This window comes from Anastrepha ludens, chromosome 4 (assembly GCF_028408465.1).
Source record: "Anastrepha ludens isolate Willacy chromosome 4, idAnaLude1.1, whole genome shotgun sequence".
Lineage (NCBI taxonomy): Eukaryota > Metazoa > Arthropoda > Insecta > Diptera > Tephritidae > Anastrepha > Anastrepha ludens.
The window spans coordinates 10,580,143-10,601,277 of record NC_071500.1 but is presented as its reverse complement, the minus strand read 5'-3'; the positions used below and the strand labels follow the sequence as shown (position 1 = coordinate 10,601,277).

At 40.6% G+C, this 21,135-nt stretch overlaps 1 protein-coding gene across 1 annotated transcript in view; it reads right to left on the bottom strand.

Moving 5' to 3' along the window:
• LOC128860916 (uncharacterized) overlaps window positions 1-20,496 on the bottom strand; it is an 84,222-nt gene extending 63,726 nt beyond the window's left edge. Inside the window, exons 1-2 of the mRNA XM_054098712.1 lie at window positions 19,868-20,496; window positions 19,686-19,804 (exon numbers count right to left, since the gene is read on the bottom strand). Of these exons, the coding sequence (XP_053954687.1) occupies window positions 19,686-19,804; window positions 19,868-20,285 (537 nt within the window). The 5' untranslated portion in view covers window positions 20,286-20,496. The remainder of the gene's footprint in view (window positions 1-19,685; window positions 19,805-19,867) is intronic.
• Between the last annotated feature and the right edge of the window lie 639 nt (window positions 20,497-21,135).

The following is a 21,135-nucleotide window of genomic DNA, read 5'->3' as shown; positions in this document are numbered from 1 at the left end:
CTACGCCCAGTCAGAAGTTTTGTTACTACTCAGAGGTAAGAAGTTTTGAGTTTCTTGAAAAGTATGCAAAAGGCTCCGCTCTCTGGTCACTCCCATGTGAAAAACATTTCCTACTTGCCGCACTTTTGCACACAGAAGCATCCTCCGTATTCATGTGATACAGGGTGGGCCATATAGCGTTTGCTTTTTGAACCACCTATTTTTTTGAGAATGGTAACACAAATGACGTGTCAAATGTGTTCATAATTTACTTAAAGGTTTGACATTTACGAAATGGGACGCTATACGCTTGAACAAAATTGGGAAATATTGAAAACCTATTTCCAAAGTGGTGAGTCTTCTTCTTCTTCCGCGGCTACAGTAAATGGCGAGCGTTACCGTGACATGCTCAACGAGCTTTTGGTTCCAAAAATTGAAGAGGATGACATGGACGACATTTGGTTTCAACAGGACGGTGCAACTTGTCACACTGTCAAAGTTACACTCGAACTTTTGGCTACCGTTTTTGAGTTCCGATATCAATTGGCCGCCTCGGAGCTGTGATTTAAGCCCGTTGGACTATTTTGGGGAGCCGTTAAGGAGAAGTGCTATGCGAACCATCCAGAGACGTTTGATGCTTTAAACCACGAAATCGAAGTTGCCATTCATGAAATTAGATCCCAAACAATCGAAAATGTGCTTAAAAATTGGGTTGCTCGAATGGCCTACTGTAAAGCCAGTCGTGTAGGTCATTTGAACGATATTATTTTTCATTCATAAATGACAATGTTCAATCTTCAAAATAAAAAAAAAGTTTGAAAAAATATTGATTAGTTTTTTTTTTTTATAGCCGATTCAAAAAGCAAATTTTACGTGGCTCACCCTGTATTACTTGATTTAATTTTAGAAATTCTAGTTGAAGTGATTACACGAGTACTCGTTTGTAGGTATGTGCATATGTGTTTCCATTTTTATGCTTAACTGATTATCATTACAAAGCAAAAATACCTTTAAAAATTTTCACACAATCATCGACTCAATCAAATGGCAGCAGAGTCATTTTTGGTCAAAAAGTATGCTGCCAAATGCTTCCATACCCGCTCATACCATTCCTATGCCACCATGCCCAGCCCACCTTAGCTACAGCCCGAATACTCCACCAATTCGGGCATACCGGTTCAGGCGCGCATACACTCTCGTACGACAAACTCATTCCAATCAAATTAAAAACTGGCGTCTGCCTTTTTATCATATCCTTATCAGATTGCGAGATCTTTTTCTTTATAATAAGATCTTTGTCACATCTTTAAGTGACCGTGGGTACCATACATCAACAAACACAAATCCACACATCCGCATGCATGCATGCATACACCCGCTAATGCACACATACGCAGGTATATACACGTACAGGAATACGAAGCCATAGGGGAGGCGGTGGAGCGCTGCAACAGAGCAATTCTCACAGCTTGTTTGGTGCGCATTCCAGCGCAATGCAGCTCTGTACGGCCCATACATATACATACATATGTTGAATAATGAGTGTGTGCCTACATATACATATACATACATACATATATGAATATGCGTATATGGTGGGCGCATGTGAGGATGTGTGCAGTTGGCGTTGGCCGCGTACAACTTGTCGTGCTTTTTAGGTAAACTGCAACTGAAATATCCATTAGTTCTGCAACTTTTGCCGACGTGTTGGCTTATAAGTTTGTGTGGTTGTTGTAGAGCATCAGCGCTATTTACATCTGCTGCACACTGGCTGGCCGACGGGTTGGCTGGCTGTTGGCTGCTGGCTGCTGGCACGTTTGTTCTAAGCAGTTCAACTTGCATGGGCTTGAAAATTAACATGCGGACTTCTTAACGCATGCACACATTTATGTACGTATGTATGTTTGTATGTATGTGCATACGCGTATATTCACACCCATACATATGCACCTATAAAAAAACATTTATGAAGTGTACCAAGTGCAGCCGACCGCAGTCACATTCATATGAAATCTCTCCAACGCATTTCTTAGCCGGCTAAAGTTCTCCTTTCGCTTTTGGGCGTCTGTCGCTAAAATTCCTCGCCTGGCTACAGTCCAGCAGGCCAACAATGTCGACCATACACACCGCACATTTGCCGCATCTTTGAAACCAGCACATAACAAGCCAAATACTTCAATTTAATAAATTAATTGGCTTTGCAACAGCAGCAGCGGCATCGCTACCTTTTTTGGTCCACATAGCCAATTTTTTTCCACTGCTCATTTTTGTGGTACTCTTCATTTTGGAATAGCGTTTTTTTTGGATTTGGCTTTTTTCCCGTTCTTTTTTTTTTGTTTTTTTTTCACTCACTGATTTTGATTTTGAAAGAGGTACACCTCCCATGAAAAGATAGAAATCTTCACTTCAGAGGCGGCAAATTTTACAGGGATCCGCTTACATTTCATTTGCGCTTCTGCCGTCACCATCACTGGCTGCTCTCTGTCCTGCAGTCCCACCATCACAGCCATATTCGTTGGAAGCTTAAACTTAGCACTGACGCGAACGGGTGAAAAAACGCTACCTGACTGCACCCGTTCGTCGAGGGCTTATATGCCGGTATACCGGTATGCCTGACTGCCTGTCTGGCGCTGTAGCGAAATCAAAAAGACGAATATTTAGTTGGTCCACTCTGCAAGCCAGTGCGGCTTTTCAGCGCCATTGCCTACTTTGTGTGTCCAGCAAGTCCTGTTGTTGCTGATGCTTTCAACTCTCTATGGCCATCCATGCTCCCATTCAATGGCTACCATCCACGTCTACAACTCCACATTCCTCAAGCTCATTCGTTTATTACTTTTGTTGCGTTGCAACCCTCACCGATTCGCCACCATCCTGCGCTCGAAGACTCATTCGATCGTTTTGTGCTTCGCTGCATTTGGCTTCTTGTTTTTTCCTGCGATTTTAGGTGTTAATGTTTTCATTTCGGCCACCCAATTTCAGCATTCCACTTATCGCAATATACTTTAAGCGCCTGCTTGCCTGCTGGCCTGTTTCCCAAAAGCTCAGCAAACCCTCAACCATCGCCTTGCTCCTGCTCACTCCTTCATAACAGAGCGCAGAATTATTTCACATATTGTATGTATGTACGAGTATGTGTGAATGTGTGTGCCTCAGGACGGCAAAGTTTCATATTGCATTTGAGTGACCCTATTTTGTCATCTTCGCTACATTGGCCGTGCGGATGCCATTTACGGCTACAGTTATCTCCATAATCTGCGCGAACAATGCGTACATACGGCGACGCATTTTTCGCAGTAGACCAAAAACGGTCGCAAAGGAATGACGCAATGGCGAATACTCGCGTCAATCGATGGCCACTTCGATCAATTGATCAGCCTCCCATCAGTCGATTCCCACTTTTAAGATATACCTATACCCACATACATATTATTTTATATATGCTACAGTTGCCATTTCTGCTGCGCATCAGCATCATTATGTCCCATATGCTTGGAATGCATTTATGCGCACATAATGCCCGTCCCACAGGAGAAATGTCCGGATCGATTCAAATGCGCTGCAGTAATCATTTTCGTTGCGATCGTATGACTGTCGTCTCTATTTACATTTACTTCATTTGCAGCGCCGCTAGCTGCTACTTGACAAAAACTGCATGGCAGAGTTATAGTAGTTGGGAGTCGCGCGTTGCAAGCTGGGGGCTGCCGGCGCTCTTTTATCCACCAAATATGATATCAACCCAAAAACAAGCGCATACGTTAACACTGTCTGCCGGCCAACCAGCTTGTCTTATTTCGCCGTTTAACCTTCACCCGCCCGCGGCCTCTGCCCCTGCCTCGACTCATATATCCCCAAAAAGGAGATTTTTTTGCACATTTCTATGCACATATATACATGTATGTACAAATGTTCATATATATGTGTAAGTACATGTCTGTAGTATGCGCGAAGGCATTGTTTCTTGCACCCAGCGAACACTGTCGCTTTCGCACTATATTGTGATCGGTTGGTTGCACCGACAGCGACAGCGACGGCGATGACAACAAACTTACGATTGCAATATTGTCACCACCGCAACAGGACCAACAATAAAAAAGCAGCTTACTCTTGACTACTTCTTGGGACGCAGCGTTAAGATGCTACAAAATATTCAACATCACCAGCTAACTGGGTGGAGTAGCAGAGTTCGGGGGTCGGTGTCGGTCAGCGTGTCTACCATTGTGCTAACTGTCGTCGGTGAGTTGTGTGCGCCACCGGCGGCATCCAGCTCTTTGTCACATTTGCCTTTGCGCCACATTCGCAATCCCATACAATACAATTGTTATTGTTATTATTTAAAATCGATTTTATTTTTTCTTTACAAGTAAGAAACTCAGGCTGCTGTCGCATTTCGCCCGAATCGCGGCAACTGCGCGATCTTGTGAGTGTTATACCAAAAAGGTGTCGCTGATTGTCTCTAAAAGCGGCGCTTCACATCACCGCTATGCAGTTTTTGAACAGTGCACTCCGTAGATTTTTTCTTCTGCCGACCGATATTGTGTCCAAAGTTGATCCCAGAATGCAACTTGGTTTGCTCCTTTTCTCTTGGAGAACGCCTGCGTAGAGTGTGTAAAGTACTTGATTTCTTTTGGACATTTGGTAACTTTAGATTTTCTTACTTACACATTCTTACTTATGCAACGACCATTGCAGGTCTACTGGAATGCTGGAATGCTGAACATTCTGCAACTCACTAAAAGTTGAAGTGGATATTGCAATATTTTTTATATTTATTTTGCTGACTACATACAATAGACGAGAATCTCTGTGAACATTACTGGGCATATAGGTATGTATGTATTGCAATTAGTGCTAGACGCTTGTGAAAAACTAGTAGCCAAAAGTATGCGGTAGAAGCTGCTGCTAATAACGGTAGAGCATCTAAAGCGCGCGCTTCCTGGTCGGACTCAACATGCAGAAGCTAGGAAGCTTCTCCCTTATTCAATGGGATTTAATAAAAAATCGGGAGCCTGGGTGCCTCACGAGCTCAAAAACAAAGAAAGTCGCCTTCAAATTGCTTCTCAGCATCTCGCCCGCCATCGAGCAGCACGCGGTCATAAACAGCGCTTTTTGTACCGAATCGACACAGAAGATGAGAAATGGTGCCTATACGTTAATATGAAGCAAAGAAAGGCGTGGGTGGCTCCCGAAGATACACTAAAGCCGAAAGTCAAGCTGAATCTTCATCTGGAGACAGTCATGATATGCGTTTATTGGGACTCGAAAAGAATGCGACGGTCAACAAGGAGCTCTATATTTCCCAGCTGCACAGAGTGGATGAGGCTATACGACTGAAAAGACCTCATCGTCATAGTCAAACCATACTCCTTCACGGCAACACCAGGCCCCATGTTGCAGAAGTCGTCACAGCCGCACTACAAGAGCTCGAATGGAAAGACCTTCTGCATTCGCCGTATTCTTCGGACGTTGCACCGACCGACTAGTATCTTTGCCGCGCACTGTCAAGCCATATGAAGGGCGTTAGCTTCGATACCAAAGAGGTCCTTTAAAACTGGCTCAACAACTTCTTTCACGTGAGACTAGACGATTTTGGTGGAACGGCATCAACAAATTGGTCGAGAGGTGGGAAGAGGTTGTAAACAGCAACGGCGATTATATAACTGATTAACTTAACTAACTAAAAGTCTTCGGTGAAAACGCTACGAACTTATTATCCAACCAAAATTTGTTTTTCTTTTTCTTTTACAAGGAGGAAGCATCGGAAGCCTTTACCCCGAAGCCTTACACCTCCTACTATGAAGTGTTTGGGAGAAAGATGCTGTGGACGATTTTTGGATCATTTGGATCATTTCTGACGAGCGAAGAAAAAATGAGCTGCATGAGCTTTACGTGCACATAGACATAGCGCAGCTCATCAAGCTCCAGCGGTTTCGTTGGCTGGGTCATGTCGTCCGAATGGATACAAATGCTCCGGCTCTGAAAGTATTCGACGCGGTACCAGCTGGTGATAGCAGAGGAAGAGGAAGATCTTCTCTGCGTTGGAAAGATCAAGTGTGAAAGGACTTGACTTCACTTGGTGTATCCAACTGGCGCCGGTTCGCAGAAGAAAGAAACGACTGGCGCGCTTTGTTAAACTTGGCCAAAAAAAGAAGAAGAAGAAGAAAAATCATTGTGTAAATTTGCTATAAAAGTTGAAATCAACAGTATGGGTTGGTCATTGTCGGGCTGTCCTAGCCCATCCGTTGCCATCGTTACGCCAACCGTACTGTGGTGCCACAATGAAAGTATTGCGGCATGTAAACAAAGAAAAAACAACAGGAAATAAATTATATTCAATGTCCGTCCGCAAGACAATTACGACCAAGTCAAATAAGAAATTAAAAGAAAAATTGTATTTTACTTACTTAGCTGGCCACTACAACCGATGGTCGACCTTCCGCTACCAAAATGTTGCGCCACTCGTCTCTGCATTGCGCGCCTCGACGCCAGTTAGAAACAACAAAGGCGGTCAGGTCGTCGTCGACTTGGTCTTTCCAACGTTTCTGAGGGCGTCCTTTTTTACGAGTTCAACCAGTGCACTTCGAAAAGGGCACCTTCTTTGCTTGAGCGTTATTGTTCATTTGCTCAACGTGACCTAGCCAGCGCAGCTGAACTTTAATGCGCATTACTAAGTCGATGTCGGTGTACAGCTCGTGGTTCCATCGTATTCGATATGCATCAATCACGCAAAGCGGACTATAGATCTAGCCAAGAATTTGTACCTCGAAAGCTCCTAATAACCGTCCATCGATGTGCGTCAATCTCCAGGATTCAGCGCCATATAGTAAGACAGGGAGGATAAGTGATTGGTAGAGCTGTTTTTCGTGTATAGAGAGAGGGCTCTGCTTTTCAGTTGCCTACCCAGCTCAAAGTAGCACCTATTGGCATGTGTTATTCTTCGCTGGATCTATTGGCTGACGCTGTTGCTGGTGTTAATGCTGGATTCTAGGTAGGCAAAGTTCTTGACTACGCCGAACACATAATTGTCAATCGCAACCTGCTGTTCAATACGCGTATACTTTTTAGTTGTTGACACAAGGTACTTTGTCTTGCTCTCTTTTACCGCAAGACCCACTCGACGAGATCCTTTTTCAAGACTGGAGAAAGTTGCACTGACTGCCCGCTGACTAATGCCGATATCATCAGCTTAAGCGAGCCTAGAAAATAGTCCCTGAGATGCGGCTGTTGACGACGCGAACAATTTTCTCCATCATCAAATTGAAAAAATCTCCTGATAAAGGATCGCCTTGTCTGGAAGCCCGCTTAGTTTCAAATGGCTCGGAAAGATCTTTGCCAATTCTCACTGCGCTGGTGGTATTAGTTAGGGTCATCCTGCAAAGCCGGGTGAGCTTTGCGGGAATGCCAAATTCAGGCATGGCGACATACAGGTGATCCCATATCTTACTGTCGAATGCGGATTTTGTAATCGACGAAAAGCAGGCATGTGTCGATCTGCTTCTCTTCGATCTTCTCCAGGATTTGTTGACGAGGGGTTTCTGCCTTTCACAAAGTACGCTTGATAGGACCTTGTATGCGATAATGAGGAAGTTTATCCCAAGGTAGTTGGCGCAGTTCGTGGGGTTCCCTTTCTTGTGGATTGGACAGAGATCGCTGAGATGCCAGTAACTGGGCATACTTTCATATCACCATATTTTGCCTATGAAGAATTGTATTACGTTAAGTATTATAACTGTTTTTTTGTAGCCTGACTGAAACCGATGCATTGGAACCGGAACCATATAATTTGACCTAAATTAATTCTATGTCAAAGAAGGCAAAAAAAATGTAATTTTTTCCTCGTAAATTGAGCTGAAATTAGATCCAGTTAATGCACATGAAAACATACAGACTGTATATATACACATACATATAAACATTCCACGCAAACATAAGCATACATATATAAGGAAATTTTATTTGAGCGCCATTAACATAAAATAAAACTTTTTGCGTGCGCAATTTTCTTTTGTCCTGATTTCTATGCCTTTCATCTTCACGCTATTTCGTTCGCATTTATTCACTAGTTTGGCTTTTTTATCTATATTACATATGTATGCATTTCCTTGTCATTTGGAATTTTCCAAGTCAGTAGTTTTTCTTTTGGCACTAACACAATGCAGAAATCGTTTGGCGGCAAGCAAGCAAATGCCCCGCCCTTTACACCCACAACTGAAAGGATCTTAGGGCACTGCAGTTACATTTGACTGCCAACGTGCAGCTGTGCATGCGGATAAATTCAAGCATGCAGATATGTGGGAGTGTGTGTGTGTTTGTAGGAGCATACTTGGAACGATAATTTAGTGCTCAAAGTTCATTCTGTCTGTCAACATTAACCATTTCAGTATTCTATATGTATGTTTGAATGCATGTACATGCGTATGTTTTCACTTCTGTTAGCTTCTACAGTGCAAGGGTTTTGCGGAACAGTAAAGAAATGTTAAGACAAAATTTCTGTCCATCCATCTTATCTTATGTTATAAGCTTTAATGCTCTCATTGCCTATGAGTTTCTTTGATGGCCAAAAATTAGCAGTGCACCCAAATTAAATTTTAATAAAATGAGAACTTCCTTTAGAACTTTGTAACTGGTGAGAAATGTGATGTTTCCAACATGAACCTGAAACTAAGCGCCAAAGCGTCGAATGGAAGGCCCCAGACGAGCCATCGCCCAAAACAGCGCGTTTGGAGAAGTCAAAAATCAAGTCGATGCTCATTTGTTTTCACGATTCGAAGGAAATCGTCCACAAGGAGTTCCTGCCTACGGGCCAAGCCGTCAATGCAATTTTCTATCTTGGCGTTTTGAGGCGTTTGAGGCATCGCATTCATCGAATTCGCCCTGAATACCGCGAAGGAGGAAGCAGGCGCATATTTCACGATAATGCTCCATCTCATCGATCCACTGATTTTTGCACTAGAAATCGCATTTAACCATCAATCACTCACCGCATTCATCTGATATGGCTCCCTGTGACTTCTACCTATTCGGAAAATTGCTTTTGGTCATGAAAGGAAAACGTTTTGCGTCCGCAGAGGCCATCCAAAATGCTTGCACCGACATCCTGATCCGGTCAATGACCTGAAACACTCTTTCGCAAAGCTTTTAGATCGCGCAAAACAGTGTATCGAGGACAGAGAGGACTTTTGAATATCAAATCTCATCTAATCTTACGTTGGAGAGAGGGGGGGTCTCGGCAAATATCACGCAATTTTTTTCTGATTGAAACAAAAAAATTGTACATGCTTAAGATTTAATCTCAAGCGTAATCGTAGTATGATTAAGATCATTCACTAATTCGTTCAAAAGAAAATAATTTCATTCATACTTCGACGTTATACATTACTACTGTCAAACCACCATATTTGTTTTATACCAAATAGCTCAATTTAATCTTAACCCTCTAGTGCCTAAATTTTATTTTTGAATGAAAAAAACTGCTTTGGGTGGGGATTATGGAAAAATATAGGTTCTTTATCAAGAAAGTGAAATTTTGTTCCTTGATCCGATTATATAGGGATAAAACCTTACCCCGCCTGCAGGCGGCTTTGGGAAAGAACGCCAAAAAAAATCTAAATGAAAAACTTGCAAATTCAGTGTATTACGTACTTTTATTGAACAAAACAGAAAGTTTTTAACAGAAATCAATACAAAACAAACAGTCAGTCTTATTTCAAATAGTTTTAGAAAAATGTCTACAAAAGAAAGGCATGCTTTTGGGCATAAATAGGCGGTTGGTGCAAATTATTTATGGTGAAAATTGTGAAAGCAGTCCTTTTGCTGGGAAAATCAAAGATTCAGATTCCATTTTCGGCACACGATTTGAGTTTCGGAGGTGCAGCCAGGATATTCGCACCTATTTTTACCGGTGCGTGATAAAAACTTTGCAAAATGTCCAACTCCGTCGTAGCGAACGTCGTCAGGAGGTAAATAAGCTTTTCTTCCAGTAAATTTTACTTGAGGAGTTTGTCATGGACGACCTGGAGCTCTTGGTATTGAAGAATATTGTTGTTTGCAGAGTACGTATGCGATCTCTGCCCGGAAGTTCGGCAGTTGGTACTGCCTAGCATGCGTGTCAATCTTGTTAATTCTTCTGAACAAAACATAAGCGTTTATCATGGCCATATCAAGCAGGTGATTAAAAAGTCGGTTTGTGTACTTATTGCTCTTTACCGGAATCTTATATCGCCCAATTAGTCCATCCATGAGGTCGACGCCCCCCATATATGACTATTATATTCACGGACTGCATTGGGGCAATCGACATCAACAAATTTTTTTTCTGAGCGGACGAACCGCGACACCTTATTTATAACATTTGTTTCATTCTGGAAGGGCTTTTCGCCTTCGATGCGAGTCACACTATTTTATTGTCCTTCCAAACTGATAAAGAAATGTCAACTCCTAAAGCAGATCCACAAAATTCAGTTGAATATCCACGGGGTTGTTTCCTGAGATCAAGATCTGTCGGAAGTTTGCAATTCGGAATTCGATTTGAACGAATAGTTCCCAGCGAATGTATTCCGCGTGATTTAAGATAAACCAGAAGTGGCAGTGACGTGTAATAGTTGTCGAAATATGTTATATGGTTTTTAAAATCTTAATATTACGGGACAATCGGACCACCACATTCGCTGATGCCCCAAGATCTGGTGTATCAGTCAGAACAGCATTGTCTCCTGCGCCGCAATATATTTCGAAGTTATAACAAAATCCGAAGGAGTCACACAAAACGAAGAGTTGTATACCCCATTTATGTGGTTTATCTGGCAGATATTGTCGAAGGAAAGTCCTCATCTTCGGTGCGCACATTTGTTCATCGTCACATAAACGTTGAGTCATCGGAATGGACTGACACCTGTTATTGAAATGATCAACACACTTCTGATTCCAGCATAGAATCTGACAAATTTACCGCCCTGTTAATCACCTCGTCAATTCCAGTGTCGATAGGTAATTCTGCATCGTCCACATCTTCGTCTAAAAGATCTTCCAAATCTTCTTCCACGTCTGTATCATCGTCGATTTCCAATAAATCCAAAAATGTTGCAATATCTTCATCATTAAGGGATGATAATTTACACTTTTGTCGTTGATCCATTTCTAAAAAACCAAAACTTTAAGCTTAGCCCCCCTCTAAAAATATCAAAATTTCAAACTTACCGCATAATGTTATTTATTCCGAGTTATCCCAGGACCGCCTCTAGACGGGCTGTCTTCAAAGGTTTATAAAATACAGGAAACACTTTTTTTTTGTTATTATTTTTAACTTTCGTATTTTGAACACAACCAGCAGCACTATGATAATTTTTATTATAAGCTAAATACACTTCTAATATTTTTATTTAATTTTTAAAATACACCACTTTTGCAGAATAATTAATTTGACCGCTTTTCACTATTTTCCGACTTCAAATGACTATGACGGCTGATTAAAAAAACAAGACGCTGTTGCAAATGCACCAGCAATAATTTTGGGACTTTCCGGAATTAGAAAGAGTTTAAAAAGTAACGAAATGGTATTTTAAAAGGGAATAAGCGTGAAATAAACTTAGGCCGTCTACAGGCGGTCTTGGGTACTAGAGGGTTAATTTGCGGTACAGTGTAGCCCGTCGGTTGTTTTCGCGCCACTATGAGCCGAACGCCCTATCACTCATGCTGACGTTTGACAATTCCGGACTTTAAAGAACATGACGGAAAATCATTTGCTCCATTTCTAATACGCGTACCGATTCAACCGCTGAATGCCTTCATCAGCACGCCTATTGATCTCTATTGCCCAAGTATACGTGATGATTTAGAGAAAATATGCTGCAGTACATGCGGTATTTACTTCGCATCTATCACAAGAGCTGCAGAGCACAGGCGAGCAGCTCACATTGCACCAGCTAAGCAAGCGCGTATGTTCCGCAAAGTGCGACCCTCACGGATTGTCACAAGACGAGCTAATGAGTTACTGTGCGCAAGCGTCAACGGCTTAGAGTGGCTAGATTAGAACGAAGTTGAAGGAGCACATGATTTTACTGAAAATCATATGGACATGTTGGTCCCAATAGTCTCTCTTGAAACCGCGCATGATTCTCCATGGACTGAATTAGAGTAGATATTCTTTTTTTAATCGCAGTAGTTACGATTTAAGTCTTCTACGAGTATTGTTAAATTTTTATTACACTTATAACTCTCAGCAATATTGATTACTAGTCTTAACTAGTCGTAAATAAAAGCAGGAAGCAACTTTTTTTCTTTTTGCAATAACAATCCAACGCATTTACATAAGAAACCCACATTTTGAAAAATCTCACGTGAGATTGGGGGATGGGGGAGGGGGTTGAATAAAATCTCACGACATCTCACCAGGGGGGGAAGGAGGTTCAGAAAATTGAAAAAAACACCTCACGTAATTTATGGATGCCCCCTTAAATGAAAATGTGTTTTCAGGGTGACCAATTTAGAGGTATCGGATTTCAAATTGAAAAAAAACCAAAATTCAAATTGATTGGGCAATTGTCATTATTTTTGGGTAGAACCATTCATGACCTTTATTTTTTAAAGATAATCTCTTTCAAATGTTAACACCAATTTTGAAAGACTCGCTGGAGGATTTCGGTGGTTATCTCGGGAATTACTTTAGTAAAGTTGGCTTCCAATGCCTCAATCGATTCTGGTTTACCAACAAAGTATTTAGACTTTGCACAAATAAAAGTCCAAAGGTATGATATCACACGATCTTGGTGGTCAATCCATTGCTCTGAGACGAGAGATAAATTGCTCACAGAAACGATGACGCAGTAAATACGGGCTGGTGTTTTAAGGTCTGTATGCCAAGTAGCGCCGTCTTGTTGAAAACAAATGTTGTGGAGTACCGTCTGATTCATTTAATAGCCAAATAGGTTAACCGTAAACATGGACAATTAGTCTATTATCTGACCAAATACTGGCGGGGCATGGGTGTTTTAAATCCTATCTATATAGGTTTAAGCACGAAGACGACCCGTACTGCTCTCATTGTGCACCAGCTGTAGAGGACGCAGAACATGTTTTGTTTGTCTGTCCGCTATATGTGTTCTAAAAGGAGGCATTAAGCACTAAGGTGGGGAAGCCAATTTCGGCTGATAACCTAGTGGATATTATGTTAGAGTCAAAAGAACATTGGTCCGCTGTATGTAATATGGCAAAAATAGTAATATCCAAACTGCGTCGCGTTGAACAACAGCGCAGATCTTCATGAAGAGGCAATAGGCCGCTCTCCTTCTCGCGAAGTCATGCCTAACGGTTGCCCCGCGGTGGGAGGGAAACGGAGCTGGGGTGGGTTTTTAGTGGATGAGTCGAAAGGCAAGTCCCACACTTTTCGGCTTTCAATGCTTTGAGCCACCTCAACAAAATTTGCATTAGGATGGGCGAAGAGAATTAAAAAAATTCAATTACGTTTTTTCCTATGCAATTTCAATACTAATTTTTAGAGCATGGCGGCACGGGTAAATATTATTAAAAATGTATTTTTTTGCTTATAAAACAGACTTAAAGGGGCAGCATCAGGAGCACAAAACAATGTTTAAATCCACCCTAATGTATGCGCATCTATGCATGCATATATTAGTATGTATTTATGTATCTACTATTGCATAACTAATCCAATTTTTCTCTAACCAGATTGCCAAGAGCTTATTTGAATTTTGATTAAAAAGCTTGATAGTAATTTAAACACAATTTTCTCTCTTTTTCGATAATATCTATTTTCTCGCTATTTTCTATTTTTTCTAGCTGTTCAGCAAAAGCAGCATCTATTAATGTCTCTGTGCGCGCCCCTTTTTTCTCTATGCCCATCCTCCTGACGTTGCTACAAAAATGTCGGAACAAAACAAGCTCCAACAAGAAAAAAATCACGCGCCCAACAAAAGTAAAAGAGGAGGGAAAATGAGCAGCCCAACCGGCAAAGAATATCGGCGCCAAAAACTACTAAAATGCGAATTGAACTCTGCGCGGCTAAAGGACAAACTCAGAGATGGCAGTGCGTTTCACATATACGAATTTGTATGTACATTCAGTTGTAGCGCTGCCGGGTGTAGTCCTGTTGAACTCCATCAAGCCACTACCACTATTACATAACATACCACTGCACTGTCATTAATATTAAGTCAGGTTATGGCAGCAGTCAGCTAGAATTTTTCCAAAGGATGTCTGCGCACTAACCAACTTAGTTACCGACGTTTCCAAGCGAAACTTTACATGGCTAGGCACATACATACATATGTACAGTGGATCCAAGGTAAAATGGGACACGTTCGAAAGATTGTTGGCAAAATGTATTGAGACAGATACGTTTAAACCGTAATTAGTTAAAAAAATTCCTTGGAAAGTGTGATTACATTGAAGCGTTTGAAAACGTTTCACTACTGTAAAATATTGAAAATTTTAATTTCCTCAATGTGTTTGTTAGGTTTAAGAATGCCGTCAATAAATAAATAAATACGTGAAAACTCAATTTCAGAACTGAGATAACTCAATTGTGAAGGCCAAACGAAAAATGTCGGTGCACCAAATGTCGCGTATCGGCACTCACGTCACTGTTAAGAGTTGTGATTTCATGGCTGTAAGAGACTACGTTTACGGAGAATCTCTCATGCCAACAAGTGCTACTTTTTACTAAGTAGACAATTGAGTAGTAAAGTCCTCGCTCGACGAACAAAACTAACACTCTACAAGACTCTCATCATGCCCGTCCTAGCGTATGGCGCAGAAGCGTGGACAACATCCGATGAAGCGATGCTTGGAGTGTTTGGAGAAAGATTCTGCGCAAGATTTTTGGACCTTCGCACGTTGGCAACGGCGAATATCGCAGGCGATGGAACGATTAGGTGTATGAGCTTTTCGACGACATAGACATAGCACAGAGAATAAAGATCCAGCAGCGATACGTTGGCTGGGTCTTGTCATGCGAATGGATAAAAACGCTCCGGCTCAGAGAGTGTTCGATGCGGTACCAGCTGGTGCTAGGAAAGGAAGAGGAAGACCTCCTCTGCGTTGGAAAGTTGAGATGGAGAAGGACTTGGCTTCACTTGGTGTGTCCAATTGGCGCCGGGTAGCACGAGAAAGAAACGACTGGCGCGCTTTGTTAAACTCGGCAAAAATCGCTAGCTCGCCAATCAAGAAGAGGAAGAACGGAAAATGTTGTCTTAGCAGTGAAGCGGCTTTACAAATGTTAACAGTTCTCTCCAATCGTTTTCATCGAGCCTGGCGTCAAAATATTCTCTATAATTTGAAACAATTAACTTCATCACTTTTCTGTTTGTTATTCAACAGCTGTTTTCATTTGTAGCCTACCCTTAGAGCCTCCTTAGTTTTTCTCCCGATTGAAATAGATTGAACTTTGGAGCTTTTGTAAAAGCCAATTGTGACAAAAATTTCAATTGTGGCTGTGTTAGAATAGAAGTGGCCATAGTGAAACGATTTTTAGAAGTGTGCTACGTTGCGGACCATTACTCGGCTCTGAGCGAATTTTACAGAATCTGCTGATTGGGTCACAAAGCGGTTTGTTCACGAAAAAACTAAGATTGTGTTAGTGATATACGAAAAACACTTCGTGGCTATCGAAACAACGATTGATTTGAGTGTGTAAATGCACGTGAAATGATCGTGCGGAATTCGGCTGCAGAGCCTCCCAAGTGACGTTGGCTGCCACGTCACTCACTTCTCCTCACAATTTTTTCACCATAGCGAAATAGCAGACCTAGTAATCTATCAACCTTGGAGCTGAGTTTTTCCTGTTTTATTTTACTATTTTGGATTAGGTCAGGTTACCTTCGAAGTTGTGCCAGAATTTATTTATCTTGGCACCGCCGTTAACAGCAACAACGATATCAGCCAGGAGATCAAACGGAGCATCACTCTTGCTAATAGGTGCATCGGTAGCGTCACAAAGCGATGCAGCCTCTCTTGGGGTGTTCGAGAGAAAAGTTCTTCGTAAGATATTCGGTTCTGTGCGCGTTTGCGAAAACTACCGTTCAAGAATGAACCACGAGCTGTATGAGCTCTACGTCGACATTGACGTAGTTCAACGCCTCGCCATCCAACGCCTGCGTTGGCTAGGGCATGACGTGCGTATGGATGAAGAAGCTCCAGCAAAGAAGGTGTCCAAGGGAGCCGACGCTGAGGAAGACCATTGCTCCGGTGGAAAGACCAGGTGGAGGAACCTCTATGCTCGCTTGGTGTACAGAATTGGAGAAGGCGCGCGCGAAGTAGAGGCGCCTGGAGAGAGCTAGTGAGGTCGGCCGTAACTCGGTAACGGGTTGTTATGGCCACCTAAGTAAGTAAGTAAGGATTAGGTCAGGTTAGGTTAGCCTGGTTGACATTAAGCCATGCATAGACCTTTTGATCCCTAGCGATACCTAATGGAGACCGACCTCTATGAATTCTGAAAGTAGACATCAGGTAGGATGTCAACGCTTTTGTTACAGACTGCAACTCTCAATGTCTATGAGTTTGATCGGTTCCAAAAACTAACAGCCAGCTAAAATTAAATTTTACTAAAATTTTTGCGAGTATATAAAGTTCGGCCCGCACCAAATATAGCACCTCCTTACTTATTGGCTGCTTGTTTTAGTTCAAAAATCTTATGCGGGGAACAGTTTTGCCTTGGCGTCTCACTTTAGCTTGCAGCCACTGTACATACACACAACATAAACATTCTAACTTATAACTAATCTCTTTTCTTATTTATGCTGAAACAATTTTCTTATTGTTATTATCATCTCCTGTCCCATTTTGTAGTTATTTATGCATGAGTCTTTGCATTTTTGTTGTACACAATTTTTTGAAAACTTACTGATTTCGTATTTTGGTATGAAGATACGTAGCAGAGACTTTTTTGTGGTTGATGTCATTATTCTCACTCTATTGTAACACATTTGGAATGAAATTTTTTCTACTATTCAGTTAGTTTATGTACGGCCAGAAGACTTTTGGAAGGAAATCAAAAGTTGGCGTTTTGCCGTTGCCATGAAGTTGGCTGCAATTTATTTGCAAAGATAAATGGACGGAACGAGTAATGAAATCTAAATTCGTAACATTCGTTTTTAACAGAAATGTACGCATTTTGAAGTACTGTTTGGGGAGTAAATTCTTAGCGTTTTTAACGAAGACTTTTATTTAAACAAAAAACAATAATTATATCAACAAGTTAATCAGTTATTATATAATCTCCGTTGCTGTTTGCAACCTGTTCCCACCTCTCGACCAATTTGTTGATGCCGTTCCACCAAAAATCGACTGGTCTGGTGTCAAAGAAGTTGTTGAGCCAGTCTTTAAGGACCTCTTTGTTATCGAAGGTATCACCCTTCATATGTTTCAACAGCGGAAAAGATGGTAATCGGTCGGTGCAAGAACGGTCGGTGAACGACCTCTCATTCGAGCTCTTGGAGTGCGGCTGCGACGACTTGTGCAACATGGAGTTTGGGGTTGTCGGGAAGGAGTATGGTTTAACCATGTCGATGAGGTATTTTTAGTCGAATATCCTCATTCAAGCGGTGTAGCTGGGCAATGTAGAGCTCCTTGTTGACCGTGGCATTCTCTTCGAGCATTTCCCAATGCACCATGCCCTCCCAGTCCCACCAAACACATTTCATGAGCTTCTTTGGGTGAAGATTCGGCTTTGACGTATCTCCTGGAGACACCTGGATCCTTCGTATCGATGAATAGGAATCATTCCTCACCTCCCGTGACGACTCGCTACAAAACGCGATGTTTATGACCGCGTGTTGCTCGATGGCGGGCGAGATGCTGAGAAGCAATTTGAAGGCGACTTTCTTTGTTTTTTCGTTGAGCTCGTGAGGCACCCAGGCTCCCAAATTTTCGGTAAATCCCATTGAATGAAGGTGATTGAGAATCGTTTTATGATCGCAGTTAATTCTTTCCGCCAATTCACGAGTGGTTTGACGACCGTTCTCCTTCAAAAGAGATTTGAGGCGATCTTCATCGGATTCAGAAGGCCTGCGTCCCGCTGCGGCACGTGTCAACGACATCAAAGTCGCCATTTTTGAACTTTGCCAACTATTTCCGTGCTGTAGACTCGCGTATGACACCTTCTCCATACACGTGGCAACTGTCTCGTGCTGCTTCGGCAGCTTTTTGACCTCGATGAAAAGTAAAGAAGAGCAGGTGTCGAAAATGTTGATTTTTGCCTCTTGGATATTTCATTTTTTAGTTTTGTAGAGCAGAAAGAGTTCTATCGAATGAATACTTAGTCTTTACCAAACAGCAAACAAATCGTTGTTAAACGAAAGAAAATATAAAAACGCTATGGACTTATTCCCCAACCCAATAGATAATCCCACCCGTCCCTCACACCCCAAAATTGGACCACTATTCAGAGAAGTATAAAGCGTCTTCAAATTAAGGGATTTTATAAGCAAATGACTTGGCCTCCCATTCCAATTCGGTTGTATAGCCATTAGTCTCGAAATCAGAAGGCGGTACAATCTGCGAAACAGACGCGAACAGTGAATCACTCATTTTCGCCAGCGGTGAAGTTGAGGTGCCCAACGGTAAGACTAAAGTCTCTCATAAAAAGCTATCTACTGTTCGAAGGCAGTGTGAAACTGACCCTCCATTTATGTAACTTCAAGTCGCACTACGGCAGCCGCCGTAGCCGAATGGGTTGGTGCGTGACTACCATTCGGAATTCAGAGAAAATATAGGTTCGAATCTCGGTGAAACACCAAAATGAAGAAAAAGTTTTTTCCTCGGCAGACAATGGCAAGCCTGCGAGTGTATTTCTGCCATGAAAAAGCTCCACATAAAAAATATCTGCCGTTCGAAGGCGGCGCAAAACTGTTTGACCCTCCATTTATGGAACTTCACGACGCTCCAGGCAAATTGGAGGAGGAGCTTGGCCGAAGAACCAACAAATGATGTACTTTTAGATTAGATTCGATTCTTTATGAGGTTTGCACTTCGACCACTTGGTAGTTCCCCTGACAGTCGGTTCTACGTTACCGAAACGACCCGCATTTACTATATATTCGGCCAAGGACTGCTACTCCAGCAGCACTCCTCGTACATGTATGGGGAATGTTTTTGCTGCTACAAAAAAACAAACATATGGTATTTTGCATAGGTGGGCACTTTGCAGTAACAGTAAGAATGCAGTAAATATAATATTTTACTGATATTGCAATTTAATTTTCATTACCAGTAAACTTTTACTGATTACTGAAAAAAATTTGCATTACCAGTACACTTTTACTGATTACTGAAAAAAATTTGCATTACCAGTACACTTTTACTGATTACTGAAAAAAATTGCAGTAAAAATATTTTTTTACTGATTACTGAAAAAAATTGCAGTAAAAATATTTTTTTACTGATTACTGAAAAAAATTTGCATTAAAAATATTTTTTTACTGATTACTGAAAAAATTGCAGTAAAAATATTTTTTTACTGATTACTGAAAAAAATTTGCAGTAAAAATATTTTTTTACTGATTACTGAAAAAATTGCAGTAAAATTACTGTTAATATAATTTTATTTGCTATTAGCTATTAGCCTTTCTTAACACAAGCATTTCAAAATTTGCATCGCTGAGTTTTTGCCTTCTAGACTGATTTACAATTCCAGCGAATGAAAACAACCGTTCTACAGGTGCAGATGACGGTAATGGGGTATTATATTTTAAAAATACGTTTTTAATAGCCTGATATTTATTTAGGCAACTTGTTGTTTCTTCTCGTTCGGCCAGGTATAATAGCGTTTCTTGCAAATAATTTTCCGAGTCAGTGGAACCACATTGTATGCTAATATCTATTTAAGTAAATATATGCATAAAACAAATATTTAATTGAAAACCAAGTGTAAACAGTTTACCATTACTTTCATCCCCGAAGTCAAAAAATGTTTTTTGAGGTGGTTGAGGTAGAATACGAGTTTTGGCACAGGCTACTTTTCCATACTTGACCACATAAGTGTTGAACATTTTTTTAACTTCCTCTTCTGTTTGCGTTTTAGCTGTTTCTAAAAGAGCTTTCACAAATCGCAACTTAATGTCAGGGACAGAAATAGCGGCAATAACAGCATCCCAAGCGTCAGGCTGAATCAGGAAGTACTTTTCAAATCTTTTAAGCAAAGCTTCATGCATTTTTTTGCTACTTTCGGTTAAATACTTCAAACTTTTAGGCTCCAAACGACGCATTTTTATACTTAAGGACACTATAGTGGGTATGAAATAACCAAAATACATGGTCTTTTCACCCTGAAGGAAATCGATTGCTTCTGTTTTATTCATTGATTGCGCACATGGAAAATATTACAAAAGACTTTATAGTCTAGCGAACCTGACTTGTTGATACCCTGCAAAATATTTGCAAATTATTCATTCTTCTTAATTTAAAGAGTACTTATTATTATATTGAAGTAAACTTGATTTGACAAACGAAAGAACGTAGGTTAATCGATTCTGACAAAGAATCTGATAATTTATGTAAAAATAATATATCTTTAACCTCTACTCTTTCTATGTTGTATAGATATGTGTAGGGTGCAATGAATATTTATTGGCCTATTTTTTTCAGTGTATCTTCATCCAATTCTTTTGTTTGGATTGTACGACAGTTACAGTTATGGGGTTATTATTTTGTTATTTAGGAAAATAAGAGAAACCAAAAAAAAAGAAAGAATTATTGAGTACATAAATGATTGAATCTCGTGATGAGAGTGTATTACATTTTGACTTCCCATAAACAGTAAATATTATACTGATAATGCAAATCAAATTATATTATCAGTAATTTTACTGCAATTTTTTCAGTAATCAGTAAAAAAATATTTGTACTGCAATTTTTTCAGTAATCAGTAAAAAAATATTTTTACTGCAAATTTTTTTCAGTAATCAGTAAAAAAATATTTTTACTGCAAATTTTTTTCAGTAATCAGTAAAAAAATATTTTTACTGCAATTTTTTCAGTAATCAGTAAAAAAATATTTTTACTGCAAATTTTTTTCAGTAATCAGTAAAAAAATATTTTTACTGCAATTTTTTTCAGTAATCAGTAAAAAAATATTTTTACTGCAATTTTTTTTCAGTAATCAGTAAAAAAATATTTTTACTGCAATTTTTTTCAGTAATCAGTAAAAGT